The sequence below is a fragment of the Nerophis ophidion genome, linkage group LG07, assembly GCF_033978795.1.
Source record: "Nerophis ophidion isolate RoL-2023_Sa linkage group LG07, RoL_Noph_v1.0, whole genome shotgun sequence".
NCBI lineage: Eukaryota > Metazoa > Chordata > Actinopteri > Syngnathiformes > Syngnathidae > Nerophis > Nerophis ophidion.
This window is the reverse complement of record NC_084617.1, coordinates 952,427-965,539: the sequence shown is the minus strand read 5'-3', so window position 1 is coordinate 965,539 and position 13,113 is coordinate 952,427. Positions and strand designations below refer to the sequence as shown.

Here is a 13,113-nt window from a genome sequence, read left to right as displayed (position 1 = left end):
CTGCAGGGGAAACAAGGGGCGACCGGAAGTGAAGTAGAATGACGTCAAAAGTTCCACGACGATAAGTGTCCGTACCTCAGTTTGGTTTGTAAACATTATTGATGTATAGTAGTTCAAAGTAATGTGTTCCCACAAAGTAAATAAGATAAAGAAGTAAGCGTTTTACTTTGAAGCTGTACCGGAAGTGAGGTCATTCTCCCCCCTTGGCTTGACAGTGGCGCGCCGCCCAGCCGCTAGGAGGAAGCCGGGCTCCCGGCCAGGATCGCCGCCAAGTCCCCCGCGTGGAAGAGGAGGAAGCGGCTCTTCTCGACTCTCGCGTCCGCACCAAACACAACACTTGGACAGACGGGACGCAGCCAAAGTACCACGTCTTGGCGGAGGTTACATGGGGGCCGCGCCATGACGTCCACGGCCAGCGAAAGGCGGGCGTTCGCGCACAAAATCAACCGGTGAGTCCAACTTGTTTTGTGGAACCTGACCGCTGTACACAAGTTTAGTGAAGGAACTTTTGTGTCTGGGAATGGAAGACATTGTTTAAACGCCGTCTTTCCCCGAAAGTGTGAGCGCACAACAAGTAAGCTAGGTGTGACGTCACTAGCTGCTGCCGCGCTACATTGTTGCTTCATAACGGTTGTGACGTCATCGTTACATGAAGTTCTTGCAAAGTAAACAACCGTCTCCTCTCTTGTCAACAATGTGCCACTTTTTGTATATTTACCTTTTTTTTATTGAACAACAAACAACAGTCAAGGCACTTTCATCAAGCAAATACAGAGTATTAAATATGGATAAATGAAAATAATAAAATAAAAGTAAAAAATGGGTTATCTAAATCATTTTAAATGTTTTTAACAAATATATCAATTTAAAGGCTTTTGTACTCTTAATCATTCTCCAAGATTTAACAACTAATATTCTGACTGCGTGGGTTCCCTCCGGTTACTCTGGCTTCCTCCCGCCTCCAAAGGTGTGGGAGGAATCATGTCGCAGCATGAAGTCCAAACTTTGGAGAAAAAAAAAGGCATGCACCTGTGGATAGGCCCCTCCCACCTCCAAAGACATGCACCTGTGGATAGGCCCCTCCCACCTCCAAAGACATGCACCTGTGGATAGGCCCCTCCCACCTCCAAAGACATGCACCTGTGGATAGGCCCCTCCCACTTCCAAAGACATGCACCTGGGGATAGGCCCCTCCCACCTCCAAAGACATGCACCTGGGGATAGGCCCCTCCCACCTCCAAAGACATGCACCTGGGGATAGGCCCCTCCCACCTCCAAAGACATGCACCATGGGATAGGCCCCTCCCACCTCCAAAGACATGCACCAGGGGATAGGCCCCTCCCACCTCCAAAGACATGCACCTGAGGAAAGTTTGATTGGCAACACTAAATGGTCTCTAGTGTGTGAATGTTCTCTTATCTGTGTTGGCCCTGTGATGAAGTGTTAACTTGTCCAGGGTGTACGCTGTCTTCTGCCCAAATGTAGCTGAGATCGGCTCCAGCACCTCCCGCAACCCTGAAAGGGATAAGCGGTAGAAAATGGATGGAATTCTAAGCCAATTAGAAAAGGTAGGCCTTACTTTCATGAATCGACATTAATGTAGAACATTTTTTGCTTGGAGCATAAAAATGTTGCCAAACATTTGTATGTTACAGTCATTTATACAACTAGTATATTTGATCTCTTCTATAGAGAATGGGGACGTGTCCACACCCTTGTTTCTCAGCCAATCTTTCATTTCCTCCCGAAACACTTTTTTTGCAGCCAGGTGCTTAATTCCTGTTTGACTTATTACAGTCCGGGTTAACCATATTTTCAGAAAGCTTACCTCCCATCACTATTATTCACATTATGTACATAATGTCAATGCAAAGTTGGGTTTACCTCACCAACTGGCAAATGCAATCAATAATTAAAAACACAAGCGATGTTTTTTAAAGATGGTCTATATTGCAGGAGGTCAATGTGGACCTGCAAAAAAGTGAGTCAAAGATGGTCTACATCAGTGCTTTTCAACCTTTTCTGAGTAAAGGCACATTTTTTTCTTTGAAAAAAATCCTGAGGCACACCACCAGTAGATGTCATTGCAAAATGAAACTCAGCAGCCGATATTGACAATTAAAAAGTTGTTCTTGCTATTGTTAGATATGACTTTAAAGCATAAGCAAGCATGCATGACTATAGCTCTTGTCTCAAAGTAGGTGTACTGTCACCACCTGTCACATCACACTCTGACTTATTAGGAGGTTTTTGCTGTTTTCCTGTGCGTTGTGTTTTACTTCTTGTCTTGCGCTCCTATTTTGGTGGATTTTCCTGTTTTGTTGGTATTTTCCTGTAGCAATTTCATGTCTTCCTTGAACATTCCCCGCACCTGCTTTGTCTTAGCAATCAAGAATATTTCAGTTGTTTTTATCCTTCTTTGAGGGGACCTTGTTGATTGTCATATATGGATGTACTTTGTGGACGCCATCTGCTCCACACGCTGTAAGTCTTTGTTGTTGTCCAGCAGTCTGTTTTTGTTGACTTTGCAGCCAGTTCAGTATTAGTTTTGTTTTGCATAGCCATCGCTAACCTTTAATGCCTTTTCTTAACGACACTCACCTTTTGTTTACTTTTGGTTTAAGCGTTGGATACCTTTCTACCTGCACACTGCCTCCCGCGTATTGTGATCATCTGCAAAGCAATTATCTACCTTCTGCCACCTACTGATATGGAAGAGTATTACACGCTTACTCTGCTGAGCTCCAGACAGCATAGACACTCAACAACGGCACAATATTTGTGGATTTTAATCACTGGTTTGCAAAAAAATGTTTTTAACCCAAATATGTGAAGTGACATAATCTCCAACAGCATACCAGACTATCTCACGGCACACTAGTGTGCCACGGCACAGTGGTTGAAAAACACTGGTCTATATGAGTGAAGTGTGCTGTTCTTTGGTTTTTACGGACCCACCTAGCTTATTCCTGGGCCCGATTTAGAGCTTTACCTGCAAATCACCTTATCTTCACTCTTAATTAAAAGGCTTAACCTAGCAGTGCATTTGAAAGCTTTTTTTAGGATGGTGAGAATGAGATATTTTTTAAGGTGGATTATTGTCATGTTGGTATGCTCTCACTGTATTGTTTCCAGATCTCCTTTCCTTCAGTGGGACATATTGTGTGGTGCCGGATGCAGGAAAGGGTGGGAATTTGTGTTGTGGCTCTTGCCCTCGCGGTTCATAGCTTTCCTACTTCCTGTTTGAAATGGAGGTGCACAGAAAGAACTGCAGGAACTGCTTGTGAGTCTTGTGAGATGATCAAGTCGGGGACTTGAATATGGTGCAACGTGGGAGTGGATGTGTTAGTTGGATGAAAGATATCTGTGAAGTCTGGCCTGCTGCTTACAGCTGTCTGCCTGAGAGAAACAGACATTTGGTGACTTTCAAGTAGCAGCTGCTGGCACTGGACTGGGCGCTCCTTGGCTGGCTTTTTCTCTCTCCCCCCTTTGTCGCTGTCTGTAAGCCTCTCATTTGCCGTTGCTCCATCAAGAGCCGAAAGGGGAGCTCTGGCTCTGTGCCTGTATCGCCGTGTCTTTTGTGACATCTGCCTGCATCTCCATGCATAACAGCTGTTGTGTCGGCAGCAGTGGAGTCCAAACTTAATGAGGAGGTCAAATATGCTCGTTTTTCAAATAATGGCATTCGTTTGTGCTCCAGTTTAAATGAGCTGCACCTTAAATAGTTGTGATCCGGCTGTTTGAGACTGGAATCGATTCGGCGCCGATATTTAACTTATCTATTTCATAGCTGGGCTTAAAATTGTACTCATTGGAAAGATTCCTTCAAAATGGATGGACATTCTGGGAGACTATTACATTTCCAAATGACTTGTTACACAGTGAAGTGAAAGCATTTCAGGTGACTACCCCTTGAAGCTCTTGGAGAGAATGCAAAGGGTAGCTTTTTTGAAGAAAGTAGAATATAAAACATGTTATTTCACCTTTTTTTGTGAAGTACATAACACCACGTGTTCATTCCTAGTTTTGATGTGACAATCTACAATGGAAATAGTCATGGAAATAAAAATCAAAAAACTCATTTGGCGCCAGCGCCCCCCGCAACCCCGAAAGGGAATAAGCGGTAGAAAATGGATGGATTGAATGAGAAGGACTGTCCAAACTTTTGGCCTGTACTGTACAGTACAGTACAGTACAGTTGTGTGTGTGCGTGAGCGTGAGCGTGCGTGCTTGCATGTACATATATACATACAAACCCCGTTTCCATATGAGTTGGGAGATTGTGTTGGATGTAAATATAAACAGAATACAATGATTTGCAAATCCTTTTCAAGCCATATTCAGTTGAATATGCTACAAAGACAACAGATTTGATGTTCAAACTCATAAACTTTTTATTTTTGTTGCAAATAATCATTAACTTTAGAATTTGATGCCAGCAACATCTGACAAAGAAGTTGGGAAAGGTGGCAATAAATACTGATTAAGTTGAGGAATGCTCATCAAACACTTATTTGGAACATCCCACAGGTGTGCAGGCTAATTGGGAACAGGTGGGTGCCATGATTGGCTATAAAAGCAACATCCATGAAATGCTAAGTAATTCACAAACAAGGATGGGGTGAGGGTCACCACTTTGTAAGCAAATTGTCAAACAGTTTTAGAACAACATTTCTCAACGAGATATTGCAAGGAATTTAGGGATTTTACCATCTACGGTCCGTAAAATCATCAAAAGGTTCAGAGAATCTGGAGAAATCACTGCACGTAACCGATGATATTACGGACCTCTGATCCCTCAGGCGGTACTGCATAAAAAAAACGCCATCAGTGTGTAAAGGATATCACCACATGGTCTCAGGAACACTTCATAAAACCACTGTCAGTAACTACAGTTGGTCGCTACATCTGTAAGTGCAAGTTAAAACTCAACTATGCAAAGCGAAAGCCATTTATCAACAATATCCTGAAACGCCGCCGGCTTGGCTAGGCTTGAGCTCACCTAAGATGGACTGATGCAAAGTGGTAAGGTGTGGTCTGACGAGTCCACATTTCAAATTATATTTGGAAACAGAGGACGCGGTGACCTCCAGAACAAAGAGGAAAATAACCATTCGGATTGTTATAGGCGCAAAGTTGAAAAGCCAGCATGTGTGATGGTATGGGGGTGTATTAGTGCCCAAGGCATGGGTAACTTACACATGTGTGATGGTATGGGGGTGTATTAGTGCCCAAGGCATGGCTAACTTACACATCTGTGAAGGCACCATTAGTGCTGAATGGTCCATACAGGTTTTGGAGCAACATATGTTGTCACCCAAGCAACGTTATTATGGACGCCCCTGCTTATTTCAGCAAAACAATGCCAAGCCACGTGTTACAACAGCGTGGCTTCGTAGTAAAAGAGTGCGGGTACTTTCCTGGCCCGCCTGCAGTCCAGACATGTCTCCCATCGAAAATGTGTGGTGCATTATGAAGCGTAAAATACGACAACAAGACCCCGGACTGTTGAACAACTTAAGCTGTACATAAAACAAGAATGGGAAAGAATTCCACTTTCAAAGCTTCAACAATTAGTTTCCTCAGTTCCAAAACGTTTATTGAGTGTTGTTAAAAGAAAAGGTGATGTAACACAGTGGTGAACATGCCCTTTCCCAACTACTTTGGCACGTGTTGCAGCCATGAAATTCTAAGTTAATTATTATTTGTAAAAAAAAAAAAAATTGGTTTATGAGTTTGAACATCAAATATGTTGTCTTTGTAGCATATTCAACTGAATATGGCTTGAAAAGGATTTGCAAATCATTGTATTCCGTTTAACTTAGACTTAAATAAACTTTAATGATCCACAAGGGAAATTGTTCAACACAGTAGCTTAGTTACAATGATGGAAAGTGTAAGGATGGAAAGGACAATGCAGGTATAAATACACTAGGTATAGCAATGTTTATATTATATTATATATTTAAAATTTAGTCAAATTTATATTTACATCTAACACAATTTCCCAACTCATATGGAAACGAGGTTTGTATATATGTATGTGTGTGTGTATTTCTATATATGTGTATGTATGTATATATATGTGTATGTATATATATATATATATACAGTGAAGATATGTATTTGAACACCCTGCTATTTTGCAAGTTCTCCCACTTAGAAATCATGAAGGGGTCTGAAATTTTCATGGTAGGTGCATGTCCACTGTATGAGAGATGACCTAAAAAGAAAAATGCAGAAATCACAACCTATGATTTTTTTAACAATTTATTTGTGTGTTACAGCTTAAAATAAGTATTTGAACACCTGTCTATCAACTAAAATTCTGACCCTCAAAGACCTGTTAGTCCGGCTTTAAAAGTCCTCCTCCACTCCGCTGTATCATCCTGAATCAGATGCACCTGTGTGAGGTGGTTAGCTGCATAAAGACACCTGTCCACCACATACAATCAGTAAGACCCAAACATTCAGCATGGCTAAGAGCAAAGAGCTGTCCAAAGACACCAGACACAAAATTGTACAACTCCACAAGGATGGTAAGGGCTCTGGAGAAATTGTCAAGCAGCTTGGTGAAAAAAGGTCCACTGTTGGAGCAATCATTAGAAAATGGAAGAAGCTAAACATGACGGTCCATCTCAATGGGAGTGGAGCCCCATTCAAGATATCACCTGGTGGGGTCTCAATGATGCCAAGAAAGGTGAGGAATCAGCCCAGGACTACACGGCAGAACTTGGTCAATGACCTGAAAAGAGCTGGGACCACTGTTTCCATGGTCACTGTTGGTAATACACTAAGACATCATGGTTTGAAATCATGCATGGCACGGAAGGTTCCCCTGCTTAAACCAGAACATGTTAAGGCCCGTCTTAAGTTGGCCAATGACAATTTGGATGATCCAGAAGAGTCATGGGAGAAGGTTTTGTGGACAGATGAGACCAAAATTGACATTTTTGGTCATAATTCCACTATGCGTGTTGGGAGGAAGAAGAATGATGCGTACCATCCCAAGAACACCATCCCTGCTCTGAAGTATGGGGGTGGTAGCATCATGCTTTGGGGGTGGTTTTCTGCTCATGGGACAGGACGACTGTACTGTATTAAGGAGAGGATGACTGCAGCCATGCATTGTGAGATTTTGGCCAAAAACCTCCTTCCCTCAGTCAGATCATTGAAGATGAGTTGTGGCTGGATCTTCCAACATGACAATGACCCAAAGCACACAGCCAGGAAAACCAAGAAGTGGCTTTGTAAGAACCATATCAAGGTTCCGGAGTGGCCTAGTCAGTCTCCAGACCTAAATCCAATTGAAAATCTTAGGAGGGAGCTGAAAGTCTGTGTTACTCAGTGACAGAACAGAAAGCTGACTGATCTGGAGAAGATCTGTGTGGAGGAGTGGGCCAAAATCCCTCCTGCAGTCTGTGCAAACCTGCTGAAGAACTACAGGAAACCTTTGACCTCTTTAATTGCAAACAAAGGCTACTCTACCAAATATAATGTCAGTGTTCAAATACTTATTTTTAGCTTTATCACACAAATAAATTGTTAAAAAATCATAGATAGTGATTTCTGGATTTTTCTTTTTAGGTCATCTTTCATACAGTGGACATACACCTACTGTCAACATTTCAGACCCCTCCATGATTTCTAAGTGGGAGAACTTGCAAAATACCAGGGTGTTCAAATACTTATTTTCTTCACTGTTTTATATATATGTAATATATGTTTTATTTATATATATATGTATGTATGTATGTATGTATGTATGTATGTATGTATGTATGTATACATACATACATACATACATACATATATATATATATATATATATATATATATATATATATATATATATGTGTATGTATGTATGTGTATATATGTATGTGTATGTATATATATATGTATATATGGGTGCTGGTTAGTGCTTTGCATGGCAGCTCCCTCCATCAGTGTGTGAATGTGTGTGTGAGAATGTGGAAGTAGTGTCAAAGCGCTTTGAGTACCTTGAAGGTAGAAAAGCGCTATACAAGTACAACCCATTTATCATTTATTTATATATATATATATATATATATATATATATATATATATACATATATATATTGTATATGTATAATATATATGTGTATATGTATAATATATATGTGTATATGTAATGTGTGCATGCAGGGCCCCCTGCCATATTCTTTTACCAAATGTGGACCCCGAGTCAAAACGTTAGGGGACCCCTGGCCTCCAGCATTACTTCTATTTACCCTTCCTCAGGACGGTGGCTGCAGAAGTCCGGAAGCAAGTGTCCAGAGAGTATGGCTCCCCGCTCCTGTCCAAAAAGCGAGGAGCACTGCACCATCCTGTGAGTTGCCCTGTAATTGATCTCTATTTACCTTTCAGCTTCAAAGCTGCAATCAGCTAAGTTTTAAACCTAGCTTTAGGCTTTTTGCTGGGGTAAAACCCAAACGGGGTACTTATGTAAGATGTTTAAGAGTATATCCTCTGCAATGCCCTGATGGGAGGGTGACACCATTTTTAAATGGATGAGCAGTTGAGACTGTGACTATGTATTTATTAAAGTAGATCATCCAAAGCAATCAGATCTTTTGCCCGCCGTCCCTTTTGCTGATCTGTTGTTTTAATGTCCGCCTCACAGTCTGATGTTACTCCACAGTTACCCCTGACTGAGGTGGTGGAGCCAGTGGATTTTGAGGATTATTTGAGCAGTCATGCTCCCGGGGTGGAGTCGGGCCCTCTCAGGCAGCTGATGGAGTTTCCCCAGGACGACTTAGAGCTGCACCACTCAGACAAAGAGTGCACTACGCTGGAGCCGCCGCTGCCTGAGGAGGAAGAGTAAGAAAATGCTTTCCATGGCCAACACATCTGAACTTGCGCATCTCCCATTAAGAGAATTGTAGTCTTGGACAAATGTATCAGAACAAAGCATTTGTTGGTGTGACAGCAAGGGAAGATGTACAGTAAAGGACACCTACCTACTTATGCATCTGCTTGTCTGACGTTAGCGCACTGGATCCCCGAGTGAGAGACGCCTTGGCAGTCTACACAGATGACTGGCTCGTCATTCAAAGAAAGTAAGTGGCAGACGCACAGGAAGCAGTTGAGTTTTATTTTTTATTTTAATAATGCACTTGTGCAGGTGATTGGCAGCTGTGATATTAACATGTTCTACTCGCCGCTAGATACCAGCGCTACAGCACCACGCACAGCCCGCAGAGCTCCGAGCGACAGAGGGAGAGGCAGCGAGGCTTGCTCAAACAGACTTTTGAACTGGACCAGGCAGCTGCTGCCGAGCAGGTACAGGCACCTCAGCGCCATTTGCACGGGATTAGTATGGCCTCAAAACAGTAAAAAACACCCTCAGTTTGAGAACCATTGTCCTCTACTGTGGACATCTGATTTAGGTCTATTTATTTTGTCAGCGTTTACAAGAGCTTTGCAGTTTTTAGGGGCCTTCTGCAAAGAAGCTAGTAAAAGATAGGTTTGAACTCCCAACCTACAGATCTCAGGGGGGACACTCTAACCACTAGGCCTCTGAGTAGGTGTGCAGTAGGAAAAGATGCTGTAAATGCCTAAAAGGAAAAGATGGGTAAATGCCAAAAAGGAAAAGATGGGTAAATGCCACAAAGGAAAAGATGTGTAAATACCTAAAAGGAAAAGATGTATAAATGCCTAAAAGGAAAAGATGGGTAAATGCCACAAAGGAATAGATGTCTAAATGCCCAAAACGAAAAAATGTGTAAATGCCTAAAAGGAAAAGATGGGTAAATGCCTAAAAGGAAAAGATGTGTAAATGCCAAAAAGGAAAAGATGTGTAAATGCCAAAAAGGAAAAGATGTGTAAATGCCTAAAAGAAAAAGATGGGTAAATGCCACAGAGGAAAAGATGTGTAAATTCCAAAAAGGAAAAGATGTGTAAATGCCTAAAAGAAAAAGATGGGTAAATGCCACAGAGGAAAAGATGTGTAAATTCCAAAAAGGAAAAGATGTGTAAATGCCAAAAAGAAAAAGATGTGTAGATTCCAAAAAGGAAAAGATGTCTAAATGCCCACAAAGGAAAAGATGTGTAAATGCCAAAAAGGAAAAGATGTCTAAATGCCCAAAAAGGAAAAGATGTGTAAATGCCAAAAAGGAAAAGTTGTCTAAATGCCCAAAACAAAAAGATGGGTAAATGCCACAAAGGAAAAGATGTGTAAATGCCAAAAAGGAAAAGATGTCTAAATGCCCAAAAAGGAAAAGATGTGTAAATGCCAAAAAGGAAAAGATGTGTAAATGCCTAAAAGGAAAAGATGTGTAAATGCCAAAAAGGAAAAGATGGGTAAATGCCTAAAAGGAAAAGATGTGTAAATGCCACAAAGGAAAAGATGTGTAAATGCCAAAAAGGAAAATATGTCTAAATGCCCAAAACGAAAAGACGTGTAAATGCCACAAAGGAAAAGACGTGTAAATGCCAAAAAGGAAAAGATGTGTAAATTCCAAAAAGGAAAAGATGTGTAAATGCCAAAAAGGAAAAGGATATCGTGGGTTATTTTGTCTGAACTTTGGACTCTTAAGACTACTCTTCAAAGAGACACAGTTCAACGGCAGTTGCCATGAATTGTTTCTGACCAGGTGACAGTTGGCATTTAAAAAGACCAATCAGAAAGGAGAGTTGCTTGGCCGTTTATCCAATGTTTTCCCCAAAGAGCCAAAGTCACATGCATGGAGAAATGGAAAGACATGGCCAGCGCAGATGGACCACACGCATTAGCAGAAAAGATGCTCGTGAATTGGAGGTGCAAAATGAGTCAGTGGGTGCAGAGTGGGATTTTACACATGAGGACTTTAGCCCTGTCTTGACGCCATAGATTACTAAGTAGGTAACTTTGATTTATTAAGTGCTTTTGGCAGATAAAATGACAAAGCGCTGTACAAAACATAAGTGAAGTAAAACAACAATTAGATGAAAACAACAGGGGCAACATCATCAGAAGGATACAAAGTGGATACAAAAAATATTTAAAAGGTGCATTGACTAAAAGTTTAACTAGAAAGAGAAGTTTTCTAATTCTTTCTTCAAAGTGTCAACAAAGTCAAGATCACGGAGGGACTGCTGCTAGTTCTGAGGGGCCCCACCGTGCAACTGAAGAGTAGGGGCATAACAAGTCAGTGATGTACTCAGGGGCCCCACCGTGCAACTGAAGAGTAGGGGCATAACAAGTCAGTGATGTACTAAGGGGCCCCACCGTGCAACTGAAGAGTAGGGGCATAACAAGTCAGTGATGTACTAAGGGGCCCCACCGTGCAACTGAAGAGTAGGGGCATAACAAGTCAGTGATGTACTGAGGGGCCCCACCGTGCAACTGAAGAGTAGGGGCATAACAAGTCAGTGATGTACTAAGGGGCCCCACCGTGCAACTGAAGAGTAGGGGCATAACAAGTCAGTGATGTACTAAGGGGCCCCACCGTGCAACTGAAGAGTAGGAGCATAACAAGTCAGTGATGTACTAAGGGGCCCCACCGTGCAACTGAAGAGTAGGGGCATAACAAGTCAGTGATGTACTGAGGGGCCCCACCGTGCAACTGAAGAGTAGGGGCATAAGTCAGTGATGTACTGAGGGGCCCCACCGTGCAACTGAAGAGTAGGGGCATAACAAGTCAGTGATGTACTGAGGGGCCTCACCGTGCAACTGAAGAGTAGGGGCATAACAAGTCAGTGATGTACTGAGGGGCCCCACCGTGCAACTGAAGAGTAGGGGCATAACAAGTCAGTGATGTACTGAGGGGCCCCTCCATGCAACTGAAGAGTAGGGGCATAACAAGTCAGTGATGTACTAAGGGGCCCCAACATGCAACTGAAGATTAGGGGATGCTACTCAGAGATGCTAGAAGCAGTTTTTGTTGAGTTGAGGACAGAGAGCCTCCAGAGACTTGTGCTGATGAGGAAGTGACTTAGTCAGGACACACACACACCTGACACACACACACCTGACACATACTGGAGGATGCCTTGTGCTTCGCTACATTTCCAGCTTTATTTGCACATGCAGTGGAATGTAAGTAAGAGCACCATAGCGTAAGTGCAGATCGAGAAAATAACTTTCTTCTCTTGCTCTTCAGACATCTGCAGCCAAGCCTTCAGGGTGATGATGACTTCCCCAGCAAGAAATAACACATGATCTCAACCTTTTTTGTTTCTTCTTCCACGCTCTCCCCCTGCGGGTCAGGATGACGCAAAGCGGCGGTCAGCCTCCGTTGATGAGACGCCACGGGGCAGTTGGGCCTCCAGCATCTTTGACCTGAAGAACTCCTCCCCAGACGTGCTCTTCCCCAGCGTCCTGGAGCGCACGGGGCCGGAGGACATGGACTGTCGCAACACAGAGGCCCGCCTGCAGGGGCGCCACGGTGACCTGCTCGGCCTCTACCCTCCGCCCGATGAGGTTTGTGTCCAAAAATATGTTCTGTAATATTTGTCAGAGCAAGAACGATGAGCCAACACAAGGAAGTCAAGGTAGCTATGGCCAAAGGTCTGTTTCTTGTCACATCTCTACCAGTCAATGTTCAAACCCCATCCGGTTAAGTATTCTCTGTCGGAGCAGGAACTCTACTGGTTTTGAGTGCTATCTGAGTCACAATAATTAAGGTAGAAGACAAATACTTTATCCTTTCTTTACTTCTCCATTGTTCAACTGATCTTCTGCAGTGGATTATTGATGGTCAGAGCAAGAACCCTACTGACTTTGAATATTTTTGATGTCACCTGTGCAGACCGCAATCTGAAGTACTAAGCCAGGACCCTGATGATTTTGGATAGAAATAAACACAAAACGTTTGAGGTAGCGTAAGATGAGACTTTATTGCTTTAGGATGGTGCTATTCAACTTGTGGCTCCGGGGAGCAAATCTGGGCCGGGAATAGACTTACACTTCCTTTTATTCTCAGTCAAATTTGAACCTTACAGTACAGATAAGAAGAACATGTTGTTGCATTAGCTGGTTGGAGTGCAGAGTAAGAGAGTTTTGGCATTTACAAAAGAAGGTGCCGATATAAATAGATATATTGCGCTTTTGCATATGCATCCACTTTTATGGATGTCTTGTCTTTATAGTCCAGCCAGTTAATGCG

At 42.6% G+C, this 13,113-nt stretch overlaps 1 protein-coding gene across 4 annotated transcripts in view; it reads left to right on the top strand.

Annotated features, from left to right (window-relative positions):
* Positions 1-203: 203 nt before the first annotated feature.
* LOC133555758 (dedicator of cytokinesis protein 7-like) overlaps positions 204-13,113 on the top strand; it is an 84,245-nt gene continuing 71,335 nt past the window's right edge. For 3 of the 4 annotated variants that reach the window (XR_009807396.1, XM_061905084.1, XM_061905083.1), the window contains exons 1-6: positions 210-449; positions 8,267-8,354; positions 8,667-8,845; positions 9,016-9,084; positions 9,193-9,307; positions 12,216-12,428. Coding sequence is in view for 3 of the 4 variants with exons in the window: in XM_061905084.1 (XP_061761068.1) it covers positions 400-449; positions 8,267-8,354; positions 8,667-8,845; positions 9,016-9,084; positions 9,193-9,307; positions 12,216-12,428 (714 nt within the window). In the remaining variant the exon portion in view is untranslated. Of the gene's footprint in view, positions 450-8,266; positions 8,355-8,666; positions 8,846-9,015; positions 9,085-9,192; positions 9,308-12,215; positions 12,429-13,113 lie in introns of all 4 variants that reach the window. The other variant, XM_061905085.1, reaches the window with a different exon arrangement.